Source organism: Chiloscyllium plagiosum, unplaced genomic scaffold, assembly GCF_037043375.1.
Source record: "Chiloscyllium plagiosum isolate Xiang-an unplaced genomic scaffold, Cpla_swu_hap1 HiC_scaffold_19, whole genome shotgun sequence".
NCBI lineage: Eukaryota > Metazoa > Chordata > Chondrichthyes > Orectolobiformes > Hemiscylliidae > Chiloscyllium > Chiloscyllium plagiosum.
In genome coordinates, this window is record NW_028270157.1 from 13,334,597 (window position 1) to 13,357,780 (window position 23,184).

The following is a 23,184-nucleotide window of genomic DNA, read 5'->3' on the forward strand; positions in this document are numbered from 1 at the left end:
ATCACGCAGTTTGCTAATGAGTTAGTCTTGTGTTTTAACATAAAGGGCAGAGATGAAGATACTTTTGGAGATTTAAGGATCTAGGAGATGGGGCTTTGCTGGTGTGAGTTGCACTTGGAAAACTGAGCTCAATGCACCAACTTCTAAAGGATCCTGGAAAGTTTAGATGTGATATGATTGGGGTGAGAGTGCCTTAGGAGCACTGGGAGTAACTTTGGACGTGTTCTTGTGATGTACAAGACATATTGTGAGATGTATTTTCATTGCATTTGTTAATGTATCTCTTCCTCAGTGACTTGCCTGCTGCCTGTTACGTTGATTCTAATTTGCACAATGCAGCAAAAATCTTAAAAACTGAATATTGCCCACTGGTTTATTTCAGGCGATGCCGGTAGGAGGCGGTGCTGGTGGAGGACCAGTCTGCGGGGGAAGTAGCGAACTGGTGCCAGCAGGAGGCGGTGATGGTGGAGGTTCTGGATTAGTGGTGCTGGAAGAGCACAGCAGTTCAGGCAGCATCCAAGGAGCTTCGAAATCGACGTTTCGGGCAAAAGCCCTTCATCAGGAATAAAGGCAGTGAGCCTGAAGCGTGGAGAGATAAGCTAGAGGAGGGTGGGGGTGGAGAGAAAGTAGCATAGAGTACAATGGGTGAGTGGGGGAAGGGATGAAGGTGATAGGTCAGGGAGGAGAGGGTGGAGTGGATAGGTGGAAAAGAAGATAGGCAGGTAGGACAAGTCCAGACAAGTCATGGGGACAGTGCTGAGCTGGAAGTTTGGAACTAGGGTGAGGTGGGGGAAGGGGAAATGAGGAAACTGTTGAAGTCCACATTGATGCCCTGGGGTTGAAGTGTTCCGAGGCGGAAGATGAGGCATTCTTCCTCCAGGTGTCTGGTGGTGAGGGAGCGGCGGTGAAGGAGGCCCAGGACCTCCATGTCCTCGGCAGAGTGGCAGGGGGAGTTGAAATGTTGGGCCACTGGGCGGTGTGGTTGATTGGTGCGGGTGTCCTGGAGATGTTCCCTAAAGCGCTCTGCTAGGAGGTGCCCAGTCTCCCCAATGTAGAGGAGACCGCATCGGGAGCAACGGATACAATAAATGATATTAGTGGCTGTGCAAGTGAAACTTTGATGGATGTGGAAGGCTCCTTTAGGGCCTTGGATAGAGGTGAGGGAGGAGATGTGGGCGCAGGTTTTACAGTTCCTGCGGTGGCAGGGGAAAGTGCCAGGATGGGAGGGTGGGTTGTAGGGGTGCGTGGACCTGACCAGGTAGTCACGGAGGGAACGGTCTTTGCGGAAGGCAGAAAGGGGTGGGGAGGGAAATATATTCCTGGTGGTGGGGTCTGTTTGGAGGTGGCGGAAATGTCGGCGGATGATTTGGCTTACGCGAAGGTTGGTGGGGTGGAAGGTGAGCACCAGGGGCGTTCTGTCCTTGTTACGGTTGGAGGGGTGGGGTCTGAGGGTGGAGGTGCGGGATGTAGACGAGATGCGTTGGAGGGCATCTTTAACCACGTGGGAAGGGAAAAGAAGGAGGCCATCTGGTGTGTTCTGTGATGGAACTGGTCCTCCTGGGAGCAGATCTGGTGGAGGCGGAGGAATTGGGAATACGGGATGGCATTTTTGCAAGAGGTAGTTTGGGAAGAGGTGTAATCCAGGTAGCTGTGGGAGTTGGTGGGTTTGTAAAAAATGTCAGTGTCAAGTCGGTCGTCATTAATGGAGATGGAGAGGTCCAGGAAGGGGAGGGAGGTGTCAGAGATGGTCCAGGTAAATTTAAGGTCAGGGTGGAATGTGTTAGTGAAGTTGATGAATTGCTCAACCTCCTCGTGGGAGCACGAGGTGGCGCCAATGCAGTCATCAATGTAGCGGAGGAAGAGGTGGGGAGTGTTGCCGGTGTAATTACGGAAGATCAACTGCTCTACGTAGCCAACAAAGAGACAGGCATAGCTGGGGCCCATACGTGTGCCCATGGTTACCCCTTTGGTCTGGAGGAAGTGGGAGGATTCAAAGGAGAAATTGTTAAGGGTGAGGACCAGTTCGGCCAAACGAATGAGAGTGTCGGTGGAAGGGTACTGTTGGGGACGTCTGGAGAGGAAAAACGGAGGGCTTGGAGGCCTTGGTCATGGCGGATGGAGGTGTAGAGGGATTGGAAATCCATGGTGAAGATGAGGCGTTGAGGGCCAGGGAAACGGAAGTCTTGGAGGAGGTGGAGGGCGTGGGTGGTGTCTTGAACGTATGTGGGGAGTTCCTGGACTAGGGGGGATAGGACAGTGTCGAGGTAGGTAGAGATGAGTTCAGTGGGGCAGGAGCATGCTGAGACAATGGGTCGGCCAGGGTGGTCAGGCTTGTGGATCTTGGGAAGGAGGTAGAACCGGGCAGTGCGGGGTTCCCGGACTATGAGGTTGGAAGCTGTGGGTGGGAGATCTCCTGAGGTGATGAGGTTCTGTATGGTCTGGGAGATGATAGTTTGGTGATGGGGGGTGGGGTCATGGTCGAGGGGGCAGTAGGAAGAGGTGTCCTCGAGTTGGCATTTGGCTTCAGCGGTGTAGAGGTCAGTGCGCCAGACTACCACTGCGCCCCCTTTATCTGCTGGCTTGATGGTGAGGTTGGGATTGGAGCAGAGGGATTGGAGGGCTGTGCGTTGTGAGGGTGAGAGGTTGGAGTGGGGGAGGGGGGTAGACAGGTTGAGGCGGTTAATGTCCCGGCGGCAGTTGGAAATGAAGAGGTCGAGGGCAGGTAATAGGCCAGCGCGGGGTGTCCAGGTGGATGCAGTGTGTTGGAGGTGGGCGAAGGGGTCCTCGGAAGGTAGGCGGGAGTCCTGATTGTGAAAGTAAGCTCGGAGGCGGAGGCGACAGAAGAATTGTTCGATGTCACCGCGTGTATTAAATTCATTGATGCGTGGACGGAGGGGGACGAAGGTGAGTCCTTTGCTGAGGACTGATCGTTGGTCCTCAGTGAGGGGGAGGATCTGTCCGGCTGGACACCAGGCGGTGGGCAGTACCGAGTTGATGTCAGTAGGTGGCGGTGCTGGTGGAGGACCGGTCGGTAGGACAGAGGGTGGGGGACAGGAGCGAAATGGTGCCGGTAAGAGGCGGTGCTGGTGGAGGACCAGTCGGCTGGACTGCAGGTGTGGGTAGTAGCGAGCTAATGCCGGTAGGAGGCGGTGCTGGCGGAGGTCCGGTCGGCGGGTTTGCGGACCGGGAGTGGGAGGAAACAGTAGAAAGTTGGTGCCGGCAGGAGGCGGTGCTGGCGGAGGACCGGTCGGCGGAATTGCGGGTGGGTCGGTGCAGTAAACAGCCGGTGCTGGCAGGAGGCGGTGCTGGCGGAGGACCGGTCGGCGGGACTGCGGGCGGCGGGGCGGTGCAGTAGATAGCAGGTACTGGCAGGAGGCGGTGCTGGCGGAGGACCGGTCGGCGGAATTGCGGGTGGGGCGGTGCAGTAAAGAGCCGGTGCTGGCAGGAGGCGGTGCTGGCGGAGGACCGGTCGGCGGGACTGCGGGCGGGGGGCGGTGCGGTAGACAGCAGGTACCGGCAGGAGGCAGTGCTGGCGGAGTACTGGTTTGCCGGGATAAGCAGGGCTGAAGGCTCCCGCCGGTGATGGCCACCAGAGGCCGGCGCTATGAGGTTTCAGTGGAGGCGGATGGTGTGCTTGCTGATGTTTATTTACTGTCTCTTTTCTATTTACGCAGCTTACATCGTCTTTTTTCAAGGGCGGCGGGAATCCGGTGCCCGCCGGGTGACCGCCCCGAGAGAGCGGAGTAAAGGTAGGCGCAGGCCCCCGTCCACAACACAACCCCCTCCCCCCAGAACATCACCCCCTCCCCCCAGATCAACACAACCCCCTCCCCCCCAGAACATCACCCCCTCCCCCCCAGAACATCACCCCCTCCCCCCCCAGATCATCACCCCCTCCCCCCAGAACATCACCCCCTCCCCCCCAGAACATCACCCCCTCCCCCCCAGATCAACACAACCCCCTCCCCCCAGAACATCACCCCCTCCCCCCCAGAACATCACCCCCTCCCCCCCAGAACATCACCCCCTCCCCCCCAGATCATCACCCCCTCCCCCCAGAACATCACCCCCTCCCCTCCAGAACATCACCCCCTCCCCCCCAGATCATCACCCCCCTCCCCCCAGAACATCACCCCCTCCCCCCCAGAACATCACCCCCCTCCCCCCCCAGATCACCATCACCCCCTCCCCCCAGAACATCACCCCCTCCCCCCCAGAACATCACCCCCTCCCCCCAGAACATCACCCCCTCCCCCCAGATCAACATCACCCCCCCCCCCAGAACATCACCCCTCCCCCCAGAACATCACCCCCTCCCCCCCAGATCATCACCCCCCTCCCCCCCAGATCACCATCACCCCCTCCCCCCAGAACATCACCCCCTCCCCCCCCAGATCATCACCTCCTCCCCCCCCCAGATCACCATCACCCCCCTCCCCCCAGAACATCACCCCATCCCCCCCAGAACATCACCCCTCCCCCCCAGAACATCACCCCCTCCCCCCAGAACATCACCCCATCCCCCCAGAACATCACCCCCCTCCCCCCCAGAACATCACCCCCCTCCCCCCCAGATCACCATCACCCAACCCCCAGATCATCACCCCCTCCCCCCCCCCAGAACATCACCCCTCCCCCCAGAACATCACCCCATCCCCCCAGAACATCACCCCCTCCCCCCAGAACATCACCCCCTCCCCCCCAGAACATCACCCCCTCCCCCCCAGAACATCACCCCCTCCCCCCCAGAACATCACCCCCTCCCCCCCAGAACATCACCCCCTCCCCCCAGAACATCACCCCCCTCCCCCCCAGAACATCACCCCCCTCCCCCCAGAACATCACCCCCCTCCCCCCCAGAACATCACCCCCTCCCCCCCAGATCACCATCACCCAACCCCCCAGATCATCACCCCCTCCCCCCCCCCAGAACATCACCCCTCCCCCCAGAACATCACCCCATCCCCCCAGAACATCACCCCCTCCCCCCAGAACATCACCCCCTCCCCCCAGAACATCACCCCCTCCCCCCCAGATCATCACCCCCTCCCCCCCAGATCACCATCACCCCCTCCCCCCAGAACATCACCCCCTCCCCCCCAGATCATCACCTCCTCCCCCCCCAGATCACCATCACCCCCTCCCCCCAGAACATCACCCCATCCCCCCCAGAACATCACCCCTCCCCCCCAGAACATCACCCCCTCCCCCCAGAACATCACCCCATCCCCCCAGAACATCACCCCCTCCCCCCCAGAACATCACCCCCTCCCCCCCAGATCACCATCACCCAACCCCCAGATCATCACCCCCTCCCCCCCCAGAACATCACCCCTCCCCCCAGAACATCACCCCATCCCCCCAGAACATCACCCCCTCCCCCCAGAACATCACCCCCTCCCCCCCAGAACATCACCCCCTCCCCCCAGAACATCACCCCCTCCCCCCCAGAACATCACCCCCTCCCCCCCAGAACATCACCCCCTCCCCCCAGAACATCACCCCCTCCCCCCCAGAACATCACCCCCTCCCCCCAGAACATCACCCCCTCCCCCCCAGAACATCACCCCCTCCCCCCAGAACATCACCCCCTCCCCCCCAGATCACCATCACCCCACCCCCAGAACATCATCCCATCCCCCCAGAACATCACCCCCTCCCCCCAGAACATCACCCCCTCCCCCCAGAACATCACCCCCTCCCCCCCAGAACATCACCCCCTCCCCCCAGAACATCACCCCATCCCCCCAGAACATCCCCCCTCCCCCCAGAACATCACCCCATCCCCCCAGAACATCACCCCGTCCCCCCCAGAACATCACCCCCTCCCCCCAGAACATCACCCCCTCCCCCCAGAACATCACCCCATCCCCCCAGAACATCACCCCCTCCCCCCCAGAACATCACCCCTCCCCCCCAGAACATCACCCCCTCCCCCCCCAGAACATCACCCCCTCCCACCAGAACATCACCCCCTCCCCCCCAGAACATCACCCCCTCCCACCAGAACATCACCCCCTCCCCCCAGAACATCACCCCCTCCCACCAGAACATCACCCCCTCCCCCCCCAGGTCACCATCACCCCCTCCCCCCAGATCATCACCCCCTCCCCCCAGAACATCACCCCCTCCCCCCCCAGGTCACCATCACCCCCTCCCCCCAGATCATCACCCCCTCCCCCCAGAACATCACCCCCTCCCCCCAGAACATCACCCCCTCCCACCAGAACATCACCCCCTCCCCCCAGATCATCACCCCCTCCCCCCAGAACATCACCCCCTCCCCCCAGAACATCACTCCCTCCCCCCAGATCAACATCACCCCCACCCCCAGATCAACATCACCCCCACCCCCAGAACATCACCCCCTCCCCCCCAGGTCACCATCACCCCCTCCCCCCAGAACATCACCCCCTCCCCCACAGATCACCATCACCCCCTCCCCCAGAACATCACCCCCTCCCACCCAGATCACCATCACCCCAACCCCAGAACCACCCCTCCCCCCAGAACATCACCCCCTCCCCCCCAGATCACCATCACCCACTCCCCCCAGAACATCACCCCCTCCCCCCAATCACCATCACCCCCTCCCCCAGAACATCATCCCCTCCCCCCAGATCACCATCACCCCCTCCCCCAGATCACCATCACCCCCTCCCCCAGAACATCACCCCCTCCCCCCCAATCACCATCACCCCCTCCCCCCAGAACATCACCCCCTCCCCCCAGATCATCACCCCCTCCCCCAGATCACCATCAACCCCTCCCCCCAGAACATCACCCCCTCCCCCCCAGATCACCATCACCCCCTCCCCCCAGAACATCACCCTCTGCCCCCCAGATCACCATCACCCCCTCCCCCCAGAACATCCCCCCTCCCCCAGATCACCATCATCCCCTGCCCCCCAGATCACCATCACCCCCTCCCCCCAGAACATCCCCCCTCCCCCAGATCACCATCACCCCTTCCCCCCCAGAACATCACCCCCTCCCCCCAGATCACCATCACCACTCCCCCCAGATCATCACCCCCTCCCCCCCAGATCACCATCACCCCCTCCCCCGAGATCATCACCCCTACCCCCAGAACATCACCCCTCCCCCCAGATCACCCCCGATCACCATCACCCCTCCCCCCAGATCACCATCACCCCCTCCCCCGAGATCATCACCCCCTCCCCCCAGGTCACAATCATCCCCCAGAACATCACCCCCCCAGAACATCATCCCTCCCCCCAGATCATCACCCCCTCCCACAGATCATCACCGCCTCCCCCCAGATCACAATCACCCCTTCCCCCCAGAACATCACCCCTCCCCCCAGATCACCATCACCCCCTCCCCCCAGATCATCACCCCCTCCCCCCAGAACATCATCGCCCCCCCCCCAGAACATCACCCCCTCCCCCCCAGATCACCATCACCCACTCCCCCCCAGATCACCATCACCCCCTCCCCCCAGATCACCATCATTCCTCCGCCCCAGATCACCATCACCCCCTCCCCTCAGAATACCATCACCCCCTCCCCCCAGAACATCACCCCCTCCCCCCAGATCATCACCCCTCCCCTAGATCACCATCACCCCTCCCCATGATCACCATCACCCCCTCCTCCCAGATCACCATCACCCCCTGCCCCCAGATCACCATCACCCCCTCCCCCCAGATTACCATCACCCCTCCGCCCAGATCATCACCCCTCCCCCCAGAACATCACCCCCTCCCCCAGATCACCATCACCCCTCCCCCCCCAGATCACCATCACTCCCCAAGGTCACCAACATCACCAAACCCCACCTGATTACAACGCCTCCCCCAGATCTCCAACATATTCCCCAGATCACCAGCCTCCCCCTCAGATCACCACACAGCTTGCCCTCAGAGCACCAACACCAGCCTATATTACCATTTACCCCCCCCCCCATCCCCATCATCCCCCAGATCACTAACATTCCCTCGATCACCAACGACCACTAGATCACCAAAACCGGCCTATCTTACCAATATCCCCCCTCCAGATCACCAAAACCCCCTAGATGACCAGCACCTCACCCTCAAATCACTAATGCGACCCCCTGATCACCAACACACACCCCAAATCCCCAAACACTCCCCAGATCCCCAACACCACTCGATCACCAACCCAGCCCGATCACCAACACACTCCCCAATCCCCATCACACACCCTGATCCCCAACCCACCCCTGGATCACCAAAACCCCCCTCAGATCTCCAACACCACCTCGATCCGCAACTCCCAGCTTCCTCACGGATCCCCAGTACCCACCCCCAGATCCCCAATTCAACTCACCGGATTCTCATCTCCCCCTCCCCCCTAAGATCTGTAATACCTATTTCCCAGTCCGATCCCCAACATCCCCTTTCTAATCAACCCCCAGAGCCCATTGACAAATTTTCCCCAATACCCCAGCGATACTCCATCACACCCCTCCGGTCAACGTCCCTTCTCAACTCCCCGCATTCCCCCATCTCATTTTCCCCACCACCCCAAATTACTCGATGTCTTGAACTAGATCCTGTACCAAAATTGCTGTGGAATAGACTTATACTCTCTGGTGTTTGGAAGAATTAAAATTATTTTGTTGAGGTGTGTAAATGTCTTGTAGAAAATATTATGACAAATGTGGAGAGACTTTTATACCTTGTTTGTAACTCTTGAACTGGATCCTGGTTTTTGAATAAGGGGATCAACCATAAGTAACAAGAGCAAGAGTAGGCTGCTTGGCATTTTGAGCCACCTCTCTTATTCAGTGTGATGATGATTGGCCTATTTGTGTTTCAAATTTACAGTCACATCTGCTCCAAATAATCTTTGATTCTCATTCCAGTACGAATCTAGCTGTCTGTGTCTTTAAAATACTCTGTGATCTCACCTCCAGCTTTTCTGAAGCAGCGTTCCAAACTTGCACAACCGTCTGAGGAGAAAATAAATTCACATCACTGTCATAAAAGGGGGATCCTCTGTTCTGGACTCCCCTTAAATGGAAAGCATTATTTCCACACCCACTTTGTCAAGATGATTTCCGAACTTGTGTGCTAACATGTATTCACTTTTATAGAGTCCAATGGAAATAAGCCCAGTCATAAGACAACTATCCACTCATCATGGTCTCTCCATGCCAATTAATGTCGTCCTGCTACCCTAAAAATTCCTGTTCCAACTCACCGCCATGCCAATCTTACAAAGTTTGACAGGGTAGATGCAGGAAGGCTGTTTCCCCAGACTGGGGTGTCTAGAACCAAGGGATACAGTCTCAGAATAAGAGTTGGGTTGTTCGAAACAGAGGTGATCTTTTTCATGCAAAATGTGATGAATTTTTGGGATTCTCTATTCCATAGAGCTGTGAATGTTCAGTCGTTGAGTATATTCAAGACAGAAATCAATAGATTTCTTGATGTTAAAGATATCAATGGATATTGAGATAGTATGGCAAAACAGAAAATCAGCCACAATTGGTAGTGCAGGTGTGATGGCCTACTACTTCTAATTCCTATGTTCAATTAATCTTCACACAAATCCTGCTTGTTTGGTGAATAGTCTTACAGGAGAAAGTGAGGACTGCAGATGCTGGAGGTCAGAGCTGAAAATGTGTTGCTGGAAAAGCGCAGCAGGTCAGGCAGCATCCAAGGAACAGGAGAATCGACATTTCTTTCCTGAAGAAGGGCTTATGCCCGAAACGTCGATTCTCCTGCTCCTTGGATGCTCCTGACCTGCTGCGCTTTTCCAGCAACACATTTTCAGCTCTGAATAGTCTTACAGTCAAGGGACAGGGCATACCACAGTATTCCTAATTGTTAAGGGTGTGTGGTGACACAAGAGGAAGATGGAATCTCACTTTTAACGGCTAAAAGTAAATCTCAAAAGTATCTTCATTGCATATTTTAATAAGTGGAAGAGAGAGAGAGTGAGAGAACTTTTTAACATAACTTGTGCATTAACATAATGCTGCAAGCTTGTTTTGGTAGGTGAGAATTATTAAATTGTGGAGGGTTCAGAAACTATTTACCAGGAGGTTGCTGGAACAGGAGAATTTGGTCAGCATGAATAGTAGGCCTGAAGGGTCTGTTTCTGTGCTGGATGTCTATGACTCTCTGGCTCTGATGATAGCCCATTAATTCCAGTCTCGTAATTCCATTCTGAACCACCTCTAGCACATTTGCATCCTTCCTTAAATAAAGAGACGGAAATGCACACAACATTCAAGAATCGCTCTCGCCAATGCCCTTTTCTGTTCAATGCCTTTCTAAAATTAGGAATAACATTCTATTACCCGTCTTAATCCCTAGCTGCAACTGCTAACATTTGTGATTTGTATATGCAAACACATTGATCCCTTTGCACCTCGGAATTCTTCACTTGGGTTCCACTTAAGTAATACTTTGCTCCTGGTGATAATTTAGCTCAGTTTGTTATGCACAGTGATGCCAACAGCATGGGTTCAGTTCTTGCACTGTTTGAGGTTCCTGTGAAGGTCCTGACTTCTCAACCTCCTCAACTAAGTCATGGCAACCCTCAGATTAAACTAAGAGTCATGTTACCATCACTTATCTCTCGTTAATGAGAGAGCAGCCCTTTGGACCTCTGGGACTATAATGACTCTGCTTAATTATTCATGCCAAAATGAACAACTTTACATTTCCCCACATTATACTCCATCTGCCCGACTTCTGCCCAGTCACTCAACCTATCTATAATCAATCTGCCAACTCCTTATGTCCTCTTCACAACATATTTTCCAACTTATCTTTGTTTTGTCTGTAAATACCACGCCTTCACATCCCCTATATAAATCATTAATATAAATTAACAAACCTCTGTGCAGTCCCATTAATCACGTCCTGCCTGTCAGAAAGAGACCCATTTATACATGCTGTTTTCTGACAGGAACATAATCTTCTATCTACACTTGTGTGTTATCCCCACACCAGGAGCATATGGGGCTACCAAGCTACATACATGAATTAAGTCAGAAGGCAAAAGGTTACAAATAGAGCATTTTGTGGGAAAAGACATTATTATCCATTATGATCCATTTCGGCAAGAAAAATAAATGGAAGCATTTTACCTAAATAGTGAGAGAATGCAATTCTCTGAGATGCAGAAATAAGTCCATAAGAAATAGGAGCAGAAGGGGGCCATTTGGCCCCTCAAGTGTGCTCCACCATTCAATAGGATCATAGCTGATCCAGAATTCCTCACATCCAATTTCCTACCCTTTCCCTAAAAGCATTGATTCTCCTACTGATCAAGGATATATTTTATCTCAACCTTAAAATAAACACAAGGACTCTGCCCCCACAGCTGTCTTTAGGAAGGAGTTCCAAAGACACTCAACCCTTTGAGAGAAGAAATTCCTTCTCACCTCAGACTTGAATTCTAGGACTATGCCCTCAGGTCCTAGACTCTCCCATGATGGGAAGCATCTTCTCAGTATTTACCCTGTCAAACCCCTTAGGGTCCAATATGTCTCAATGAGATCATCTGTCACTCTTCTAAATTCCGATGAGTAGAGACCTAATGTGTTTAACCTTTGCTCATCAGATAATCCCTTCATACCAGGATCATCCCAATGAACCTTCCTTGATCTGCCTCCAATGAAATGATATCTTGCCTTAAATAAGGGGATTAAAACTGTTCATAGTAGTACAGATTTGAGCTCACTCACGCCTTGTATAGTTGGAGTAAGATTTCCCTCCTATGAAACTTTAATTCCCTTGAAATAAGGGCAAACATTTCATTTCTAATGGTGCTCAAACCTCTCATATTTTCTAATCAAGCTGTTCAAAGATATTTTTTGCACATCTCTGGAACAGGTGGGACTTGAACCTAGACCTACAAGCCCAACAGTATGGACAGTACCATTGCACTACAAGTGATCCTGGCCAACATCCCATTAGTCTCCCCAAGCACCTGCTGCATCTGTCTGCTAGCTTTCTGTGATTTGCACAAAGGTACCTCAGAGCCCCTTGTGTTACAGCTTTCTTCAGTGTTTCTCCATTAAATCAAGACATCTTAATGTATGCATCACAAAGATTAATATACAGGAAGTAATTAAGAAACCTAATAAAATGTTATAATTTCTTGCTAAGGGAATTGAATACAAATGTAGGAAGGTTATGCTTCAGTTATACAGGCCATTGATGCGATCACATCTAGAGAACTGTTGGTCTCCTTATTTAAGGAAGGATGTCAGTGGACTGGAGGCAATTCAGAGTTTTATCAGACTAATAATACCTGGCATGGGTGAGTTGTTTTATATAGCAAAGCTGGGCTTGCATCCATTGAAGATTAGAAGATTGAGTTGAGTTATTGATACAGATAAGTTATTGATACAGATATCTTTATTGATAAAGATAAGCAGATGTAAAACAAAGAATTGTGGATACTGAAAGTCTGAAACAAAAACAGAAATTGCTGCAGAAACTCAGCAGGTCTGGCAACAATACGGAGACAAAGCAGGATTAACATTTGGAGTCCAGTGACAGATCCTGAGCTGTCTTGACAAGGTGGATATGTAAAGTTTGTTTCCTCTTGTAGGGGAACAAGGGGATATTATTCAAAAATAAGTTACCCATTCAAGTCACAGGTGTGGAGAAATGTTTTCTCAGAAGGTTAGGAGACATTGGAGCGAGTGAGCTTTGAGAAGGTTTGTAGCTCAGGTTGAGGTTCTGGATGTAAGTTCACTCGCTGAGCTGGAAGGTTTATTTTCAGACCTTTCGTCACCATACCAGGTAACATCATCAGTGAACCTCCAGTGAAGCACTGGTCGTAAGGCCAACCTTTCATTTATGTGTTTAGGTTTCCTTGGGTTGGTGATATCATTTCCTATTCTTCTCAGGGGGTGGTAAATGGGATCCAAGTCAATGTGTTTGTTGATAGAATTCCGGTTGGAATGCCATGTTTCTAGGAATTCTCATGTGTGTCTCTGTTTGGCTTGTCCTAGGATGGGTGTGTTGTCCCAGTCAAATTAGTGTCCTTCCTCATCTGTATGTAAAGATACTAGTGAGAGTGGGTCATGTCTTTTTGTGGCTAACTGATGTTCATGTATCCTGGTAGCTAGTTTTCTGCTTGTTTGACCAATGTAGTGTTACATTTCTTACAAGGTATTTTGAAAATGACATTAGTTTTGCTTGTTGTCTGTATAGGGTCTTTCAAGTTCATTAGCTGCTGATTTAGTGTATTGGTGGGTTTGTGGGCTACCATGATGCCAAGGGGTCTGAGTAGTCTGGTAGTCATTTATGAGATGTCTTTGATGTAGGGGAGAGTGGCTTGAGTTTCTGGATGTGTTTTGTCTGCTTATTTGGGTTTGTTGCTGAGAAATCGACAGTAGACTGTGTTCATTGGGTACCCGTTTTTTTTTTAATACATTGTATAGGTGATTTTCCTCGGCTCCTCGGAGTTCCTCTGTGCTGCAGTGTGTGTTGGCTCGTTGAAATAATGTTCTGAATGCAGCTTCATTTGTGGGTGTTGGGATGATTGCTTTTGTAGTTCAATATTTGGTCCGTATGTGTTGTTTTCCTGTAGATGCTGGTTTGAAGTTTCCCATTGGCTGTTCGCTCTACTGCAACATATGGAATAGCAGTCTGATGTTATTTTCCTCCTCTTTAGTGTATTTTATGCCAGTAAGGGTATTGTTGATGGTCTTGATGGTTTCCTCTAATTTCTTTCATTTAGTGATGACAAAGGTGTCATCCATGTAGCGAAATCAAAATTTGGATTGGATGGTTGGCAGAGCTATTTGTTTGAGTCTCTGCATTACTGCCTCTGTTAAGAACCCTGATGTCGGAGATCCCATGGGTGTTCCGTTGGTTTGTCTATAGGTTTTGTTATTGAAGGTGAAGTGGGTGGTAAGGCATAGGTCCACTAACTTGATGATACTGTCCTTGCTGATGAAGTTGGTGGTGTTTGGTGTATGTGTTTTTGGTTCTTATACTGGTGTAGTCAGTGTTTCATTGGCCAGGTTGATGTTGGTAGATGTGAATAGGGCTGTTACCATTATTTTATCTTCTTCTATGTTAGTGTCTTTGATGGTCTTCAGGACTTGTTGGGTGGAGTGGATGGAGTGGCGTGAGTCTTCTACTCAGTGTTTTAATCTTTGGTGTAGCTCCTTGGCTACTCTGTAAGTTGGTGTTCCAGGTAGAGAGACTATGGGTCTGAGGGGGGCTCCTGGTTTGTGAATTTTGGGTAATCTGTAGCAGCGTGGTGTGTTGGATCTGTCTGGTTTCATTTTTTGGAAGTCAGTCTTATTTATTTCTCCAGATTTCTGAAGTTTGTTGCCTAGGGCTGTGATTCAGTTCTCTAATTGTGGGGTCGGGTCTATCGCCACTTGTTGGTAAGTGTTGGTGTCTGCAAGCAGTGTGTTCTCTTTCTCAATGTAGTCTCTTCGATTTAGAATGACTGTCAAGCATTCTTTGTCCGCAAATAGGATAACAATTTTTTTTTAGTCCTTCTAGTGCTTTACTTTCTTGTGTATTGAATGTGTTTCCTTCCTTTTTCCTGCTTAATGTTGGTGCAACTGTCTGTCTGATGGTTTGCTGGGTTTCTTCTGTGAGTTTGTTGTCTTTCAGTATTGGTTCTAATGCTGCTAAGATACCTTTCTTGTCCACATCCTGGAAGTTGTCATTTAATCCTCTTACTAAGACTGCTTTTTCAGTTTCTGTTTAGGGTAAGTCAGAAAGTTTTTTATCCATGCTTATGTGTTGTCTGCATTGTTAGTTTGTGTAAGTTTGTCTTTTTTTTCTGCAGGCCTAGCTTTTTCATTTTCTGTGTTTGTCGCTATCTAATGTCAATAGCTTGTTGTACTGTGTCTGTCCATTCATGGTCTGTTCCAATCGGAACTCTATCAACAAACTTGGATCCCATTTACCACCCCCTTGGAAAAAAAACAGGAAATGATATCACCACTGGAAATGCCATCACCACAGGAAATGACATCACCAACTCAAGGAAACCTAAATACACAATACAAAGCAGGCCAAACCACCAGGGGTGAAAGCAGATCATTTGATTACTTTAAAGGTTAAATCAGATAGAATCTTGATAAGGAAAGGGCTGAAAAATTATAGGGGTAGCAGGAGGACAGAATGAACTGATCAGCCATAATCTGAGTAGTAAAGTGGGCGTAGAGATTGAGTGGTCTACTCCTGTTTCTGTCTTGTATGTAAACTCACATCTTTGTATTCTCCTCACAACTTGCTCTCTGACCTATTTTGTGTCGCCAATATATATTTGGCTGTAGGACAGTTGGTCCTTTGTCCAAGTCATTACCATGGATCCTAAACAAACAAGAGAATGCTGAATAAATTCAGCAGGTCTGGCAGAGTGCGTGAATAGAGAAAAAGTTAATGTTTCAAATCTGTTGTGACTCTTCTTCAGTTTGGACTGGCTCTCTTTTCATAGAAGCTGCCAGACCTGATCTGTTTCTGCAGCATTCTCTATGATCGTTTCAGATTTCCTGCATCCACAGTTTTCTAAGTAGTTGAGGCCCCACCACTGAATCCTGTGGGCTTCACTAGTTTTTATTTGACAATCTGTAAGTAACCTATTGATGTTGCTCTGCTGTTATTTAGCCAATCCTGTATCCATGCTAATACATCGACCCTTCTACCAATCACAAGTTCTTATTCTGTGCCGTGTCCTTTTATGTGGTAGCTTATGGACTGCAAAGATAATACTTGCGTTGGTGCCTCTTTATTCGCCCTGCTTATTGCAGTCTCAAAGTACTCTGATAATTTTTTCAGACATTTCAGGCTGAGATGAGAGATTTCTTCACTCAGACTTGTGGATCTTTTCAGTTCTCTGCTCCAGAGGACTGTGGGTGCTAAGTAATTGACTAAATTCAATGCTGTGAGTGATATTTTTTTCCCACTAAGGGTATCAAGAGATTTAGAGTCATAGAGCCATAGACTCATACAACACGGAAGCAGACCTTTCAGTCCAACTTGTCCATGCTGATCAAATTTCCCAAACTAAATTAGTCCCACTTGCCTGCATTTGACCCATATCCCTCAAAACCTTTCCTATTCATGTACTTGTTCAAATGTCTTTTAAATGATGTAATTATAATTGCATCTACCACTTCCTCTGGCAGTTCATTCCACATAGGAACCATCCTCTGTGTGAAAAAGTTGCCCCTCATGTCCCTTTTTCATCTTTTTCCTCTCACTTTAAAAATATGCCCTCTAGTTTTGAACTGATTTGGAGATGCCGTTGTTGGACTGGGGTGTACAAAGTTAAAAATCACACAACACCAGGTTATAGTCCAACAGGTTTAATTGGAAGCACTAGCTTTCGGAGCACTGCTCCATCACAACCACCTGATAAAGGAGTAGTGCTCCGAAAATTAGTGCTTCCAATTAAACTTGTTGGACTATAACCTGGTGTTGTGTGATTTTTCACTTATTTTGAACTCACCTAGCCAAGGGGAAAGACCTTTACTATTCACCTTATCTATACCCCTCATGATTCTATAAACCTCTATAAGGTCAGCCCTCAATCACTTATACTCCAGTGAAAAATGTCCAAGCCTGTACAGCCTCTTATTATAACTCAAGCCCTCCAGTCCCAGCAACCTTCTGGTAAATATTTTCTGAACCCTCTCCGATGTAGAAGTACCCTTCCTGGGATGAGAAAATAGAAGTTAGCAGATTTATTATGGTGGAGCAGAATTGAGGGACTGTATGGCTTTAAGCTGTTTCTATTTCTTCTGCCAACTAACTAAATCACTGCAAATGTGGTCACAATTTCCTCAACTTTAGTTGAATAATCTTTTTCCTTTATTGATTGTTGCTACATATTGAATGAATGTGCTTATTTGAAGGACTATGTTATAAAATCAACACAAACCTTTTCTGAGAAACTAATGCTTATCTTCCATGAATATTAGTCGAAACAAATCAACAATGAACATAAATTTGTTGATTGTAAAATCTGCTAAGAATATTTCAGTTTCATTGTTAGCTCTTAATCAATGTTCATGGAATGCGTGCCATGTTTTGCACTTGAGATTAAATTTTGAGTACAATTATTCAATTCACTTAGATGTTTTGCTCTAGTTATTTTGAGACTTCAAGGTTATCTTTAATCACAGTGTTCTACCTACCTGCACCTCACCAAGTTTAGTATAACAAAGAAATTAAAATAATTTGAGTTTCAGAAGCCAAGTCTTTGATTAGTGGTTCTCACATTATTTCATCAGGAAACCACTTGGGGCTTACCAAAGAGCTATCTACCAGTCTGATCCCACTCACTTTTGCTTTTACAAAGGAAATCTATTGTCTTAATGGATACTATTAATATTTTGCTGCTTTAATGTAATAAAATATCATAAATGAATTATTAATTCATGCCAAAAACAGAAGTATAGTATAGATTCTAAACATCAGTACAAGAAAATATTACAGGAGGATGAAGGTATGCTGGTCAGATCAACTGATAAGTGTGAAATTAAATTCAATCAGGATAAGTACAAGCTGATACATTTGGACAGACCAAACCAAGGGAATACATGATGGACAGCAGAACCTTGGGGAACATTGGGGATCAGAGGGACCTTGGTGTGTATGTCCACCAGTCCCTTAAAGTAGTAGTGCAGGTAAATAAAATGATGAGGCATATGGGATTCTTGCCTTTATTGGTGGAAGCATAGAATTTAAGAGCAGGGAGGTTATGCTGGAACTGTATAAAGTATCAGTTAAGTCACAGCTAAAGTATTGCGTGCAGTTCTGAAATTATAGAATACGTTATAGGTGGAATGTAGTTGCACTGGAAAGGATGCAGAGGAGGTTTACCAAAATGTTGCCTGGACTGGAGAGTTTTGGTTATGAAGAGAGATTAGATAGACTGGGCTCATTTCCTTTGAAACAGGTGGTTGAGAGAAGACATGATTGAGATATGTAACCTTGTGAGGGACATCGCTGGGTAGACAGGAAGGAACTTTTCCTAATGTTGGAGGATCAATGACTCAGGGCATAGGTTTAAGGTAAGGGAGGTTTAGAGGGAGGAAACAGGGTAGTAGGAATATGAAAGTCGCTGTCTAAAAGGATGGTAGAGGCAGAAACCCCCATAACATTTAAATGTACGATTGTGATACTAAGGCATAGAAGTATTTTGGCCAAGTGCTGAGAAATGGAATTAGAATAGTTAGGTGGTTGTTTTTGACTGGTGCAGACTCAATGGACGGTGTTGTGGACCCTTAAGAATCTATAACAAAAAAACAGAAATTGCTGGAGATACCCAGCAGGTCTGACAACATCTGTAGAGAGAGAGACAGAGAGAGAGAAACAGTTAATGTTGCAAAACTAATATGACTCTTCTTCCAAAGACCAGTGTTTCTAGCACTTTCTGTTTTTATTTTGGATCTCTGGCATCCACAGTAGTTTTTACAAGAGTACACATTGATTTGAAAATGTTACAAAATCAACACAATAAACTCCATCTGAGAAGCTAGTGCTCATTTTACATCTATATTAATCAAATCAGCAGTTATAAGTCCACAAAGGTCTATACATATGCTTATAAAAGTACATTCTTGTCTGTGCTATGCTAACTTGTTCCTGACACTTTGGAGTCAGTCTGATTGGATAATGCCACGAAAATGGTAGGAATGAGGGTCAAGCCTTTTTTAATTGAATGACTTTTCTATTTCATCTGTATTTTCTGCTTTGATTTAATATTTCAAAGCTATTTAGTCTTTACATTGTAATATCGCTTTCTTCCACTGACCTACCAAATTTTTGACAGCAGACCTTTTCTTATTGGGTCAAGCTGGTCTGTCAAAAACTTGGTTCAGTGTCTTTTTTTTGAGCTAAAGGATTTAATCTTTCAATTTGTGTTCAGAGTGGAAGAATATTTGAGTCATTTCTGATTTAGGTATATCGGCAAAAGGAGCAATTTGACTTAATGCATCTGGAATTCGGATCCACATAAAACATCCTGAGCCACATTTTTCTCCCCTCGTGCCTTTTGCAAATTTACCCTTAGACTTACCAATTTATTGAAAATCTGTCAACTTCTAATTTGCCGCCCCACCACTTCTTTTCTAATTTCATGACAAATTTCTGTCAAATTCTGTTCTCCTGTCTCTTCCATAGAGCTAAATTCCTTCAGCATACTTGCCTCCTTCTCCAATCTTAATGAACTGTCCTCAATATTGGGAAGGGCTTTTCTCTGCCACCCCCACCCCAACACACACACACACAGATTTTGTCAGACATTTGCTGAAGACTTTTATACTTCTGGAAATACCCCAGGCTTTGACTTATGAGAGATTAGTTAAATTGCCTCTAATCTTGCATTAGACATCTGTCACCTGTCTTCTATGAAGACAATGTTTGTTTTTGCAGCATATGGTTGCATATTGATACTGAGTGAATTCTGAAAACCCACTCTTTGCTCCGTTGGTGGCAGCAGCTGGAGACCACACTTGTCCTCAGCATTTCCGGATTGTGGAGTAGTTATTTGTAGCTCATTGAGCCAGAGCTGTTTTCTTTGGAAAAGAGAATGTTGAGGGGGGATTTGATAGAGGCACTCAAAATCATGAGTAGAGAGTGAGAAACTGTCTCTATTGGCGTCGTCAATAAAATAGCCAATGTGTGAATAACAGCCAATTGGCCAATACACTGGAAGGCAGCCTGCAACTGTGGAGGCTAATCCCAGCTAGGCAAGCAGAGAAGGAAAAAATTGCAAGAAAAGCCTTAAACAGGGGAAGCGTATTTATAATAAATGATGGTTTTTTTCTGTGAAAGTTTCTATTGTTTTGGGAGCAAATATTGTGTTATTAGTACTCCGTAAACACATCTGAGTTTTTCTGCGAGAATCCTTTTGCTCCTAAGATGTTGAGATGGAGACTTTTTTTCATATACTCTGTTAAATATGGATTTGCAGACAGTACCCGTCCATTGCAGATTGTTGAAGAGCAAGATGATTTTCAACACCCAGAACAGGATAATGAGTGGAATCCATGGGAAGAGGATGAAAAGATGGAGAATGCTTTCCAGCATAAAGTTCAGCTACAGGGATTTCAGAAACAAATTTTACAACACCGACCCAGACAGAAGAAGGTGCAGATCTGGGGCAAAGCTGCAATCGGTAAATCCATTTTGGAAATATTTGTTTATGCACATCATTACATCAATGCTGCTTTTTTTTAACTGAGTGTACAAAAAATATTCCAACTAATTTCAAATACTGAGAGAATATATTTTGCAGCAATAGTTCAATTTAGATGCATGCGTTTGGGTGCTGTGCTGAGACCTCCTTTCTGAATAAATTGTCTGAACATCTCTCATAACTTTCAGGAAGGAAGTTGACGTTGTCTTCCATGATAATGGGATTTCAAATCTATGAACTGTGTAATTTTGCACGTTCTGGGCCGAGACTTCTTTATTTTTGCTTAATTTCCTTTGACTGAGCATGTAAACAGGTAGCCCTGCTTTCATGACTCTATAGATGTGGTTAAATCTTACCTAATGTCCTCCATCCACATCTTCCCGACACCACTCACATTTCTCTCTCTGCTGTTTCTTGCTTTCTTTCCCCATTAGTGAGCATGCTATAAGAGATGCATCAAAGAGGCCTGAGATGAGTCATGTAACTTCTTTCTGTCGCTTCTTTATTGCTGGAGATAAGTGTTGAACTTAATTGCAGCCTCCAGCTACTGCTGAGCAAAGAGCAGGTCTCCAGAATTAACTTTGCATCAATAAGTAACCCTATGCTACAAAGCAAACATTGTCTTTGCAAAATACAGGTGACAGATGGTTCCCGTACAAAGGCAATGCTTGAGGCAAGTTAAATAATCTCATTCAGGATACTAAAAGTCTCAATCTGTACAAGTCAGAACATGGAGTATTGCATGAAATATACGTGCAATACTGCACTCTTCTGTTCATCCCGTGACATATTCTGAGTTATGAGCCATTTCTGATCCTATTGCCTATCGTCCCAAATTTAGTGTTGTCAACAATTTAGGCACATTTGCATGTATTTCTGAGCCCAAGCCTTTATGTGGCCACTTGTACGTAAGTAAGTACCAGAATAATCTGGTTTAGCTTGGTGTTGACTTTCTACGTGCTGCTCACAGTTTTAGTCTGTCCTATGTTACGACACGGGGTAAACCCTTCTGCTAATTTGAACCAGACCCACAGAAAAGCTCACCTCGCCTTATAATCTGTTAAAGTATGAGTGACAAAGAACTACAAATATCCCTCTATGCAAAGAAAAAAAATTAACAATTTATTCTTTAACTCCAAGAAATACAAGAACATTAAACAACAACTGTCTACACGGTAATCCTCCTTTGTCTGATCAATTTATCTACCTCCCACTCCTCAACAATATATTGATCCAATAAAACCCCCCGATAAACTTTACAAAAAAACCATCGAATTTCAAAACCAGCCAGTTGTTGCTGTTCGCTTGGTATCTTTGTCTGTACTTCCCAGGGTCTTTTCTTTGGTCTTTTGCTTCATAAATTTTATATGAAAAGGTACCTTTCAGAGACAGGCTCTGCAGGCCATATCTTCGTTGATGCTCTTTGCTGCTTTAGCTAACTGTTCAAAATACCCAATTTTATATACCCCAAAGCATTGGACAGTCTCAGTGGTTTGATGTCATCAAAACATTGAAATTCAAGTTCAGTTGGATTTTGGTATCTTGGGGCATAATTTAAATTGATTGGCCAAATTCAAATTTGTTATATACCATAGCAACGCAGCTCCAGGTATTTGTTTCGTAACGAAATGTTACATTTTTTTACATTTTCCAGCACACTCTGTGTCTCTCTAGGTTCGTGTCAGCTTCCACTCTTCTTAAAGGTACAGTACACACCTACACCTTCATAACATCTTCCCCTCCCCCCCCCTTAAGGAAAAAAATGAACTATCATAATGAAAATATGGCTTCTTTTTTTCTCTATTCCTTAAGCACATTACCATGACATACATATGACTTTATTCTAAGTTCATATTAACTTATTCCCATATATAGCTATATATATATATATATATATATATATATATAAACCCTTGAAAAGTTGGTAATCTCATCTATACTTGATCAGTTAAATCCACAATAACGCATCTGCTAATACATTCTTACAACCCACAACATGTATGATTTGTAACTTAAAAGTGTGTAACATAAGACTCCAACAAAATAGTCTCATATTCTTGTCTTTAAAACATTCCAAGAATGTAAGAGGATTGTGATCTGAGTACATTACCATCTCCAACACATTGTTTGTGACATAACCATTAAAAAGTTGTAAGGCCAGTACCAAACTCAATAATCTTTTTTTTTCTCTGGTGGGTATTGAATTTCTTTGAAAAATAACCAACTGGCAGTTCAATTCCATCATCATCTTCCTATGGCAGTACAGCTCCAACTCCTATGTCACTAGCATCAATGACAATTTTGAAAGGTTTCAAAACGTTTGTGTAGCTAAAATTGGTGCAATGGTTAATATTGTTTTTCAATTGTCAAATGCCTTCTGGCATTGTTCTGTCCGTTGAAATTTTGTGTTCTTCAGCAGATCTGTTAATGGTGCCATTACGCTGCTGATATTTGGAACAAACTACAAACTTCTGATAGAATCCACTCAGTCCCAAAAATCGAAGCACTTTTTCCTTCGAGGTTGGTTGCGCAAATTCCTCAATGGCCTTCATCTTTGCATTCCTTGGGGTCAACCTTCCATGACCCATGTTATGTCCCAAGAATGTCACCTCTACTTTTGCGAATTCAATTTTATTTAGCTTCATTAGCAGTTTTGCTCCTCTTAATCAGTCAAAAGAGCTCTACTAACTGTACCATGTAATCTTCACAGGACTCACTAAAGCTCACTACATCGTCCAAATAGACTGCACAGTTTGCTAATCCCACCACAAGTCTGTTCATGAGCTGTTGGAAAAGTGGTGGGTGCATTCTTCATTCCAAAGAGCATCACTTTGAATTGATACAGCCTATTTGGGGTTACAAATGCAGAAATTTCTTTTGCCTTCTCTGATAAAGGTACCTACCAATAACCACACCGTAAGTCCAACTTTGTGATGTAACTGGCTTGTCCAACTTTATCAATACAGTCCTCCAATCTCGGTATTGGGTATGAGTCTATAGATTAAGTCACAACTTCTCAAGTTCAAATTAACTCTCTTTTTCTCTCTA

General features: G+C 47.0%; 1 protein-coding gene across 5 annotated transcripts in view; it reads left to right on the forward strand.

Annotated features, from left to right (window-relative positions):
- The first annotated feature begins 3,542 nt into the window (after window positions 1-3,542).
- The window catches only part of rxylt1 (ribitol xylosyltransferase 1), a 45,024-nt gene continuing 25,382 nt past the window's right edge, over window positions 3,543-23,184 (forward strand). For 2 of the 5 annotated variants that reach the window (XM_087997029.1, XM_087997028.1), the window contains exons 1-2: window positions 3,616-3,749; window positions 19,932-20,115. In XM_087997029.1, coding sequence (XP_087853155.1) covers window positions 20,007-20,115 — 109 coding nt within the window. In that variant the 5' untranslated portion in view covers window positions 3,616-3,749; window positions 19,932-20,006. Of the gene's footprint in view, window positions 3,750-19,911; window positions 20,116-23,184 lie in introns of all 5 variants that reach the window. The other 3 variants (XM_087997025.1, XM_087997026.1, XM_087997027.1) reach the window with 3 other exon arrangements.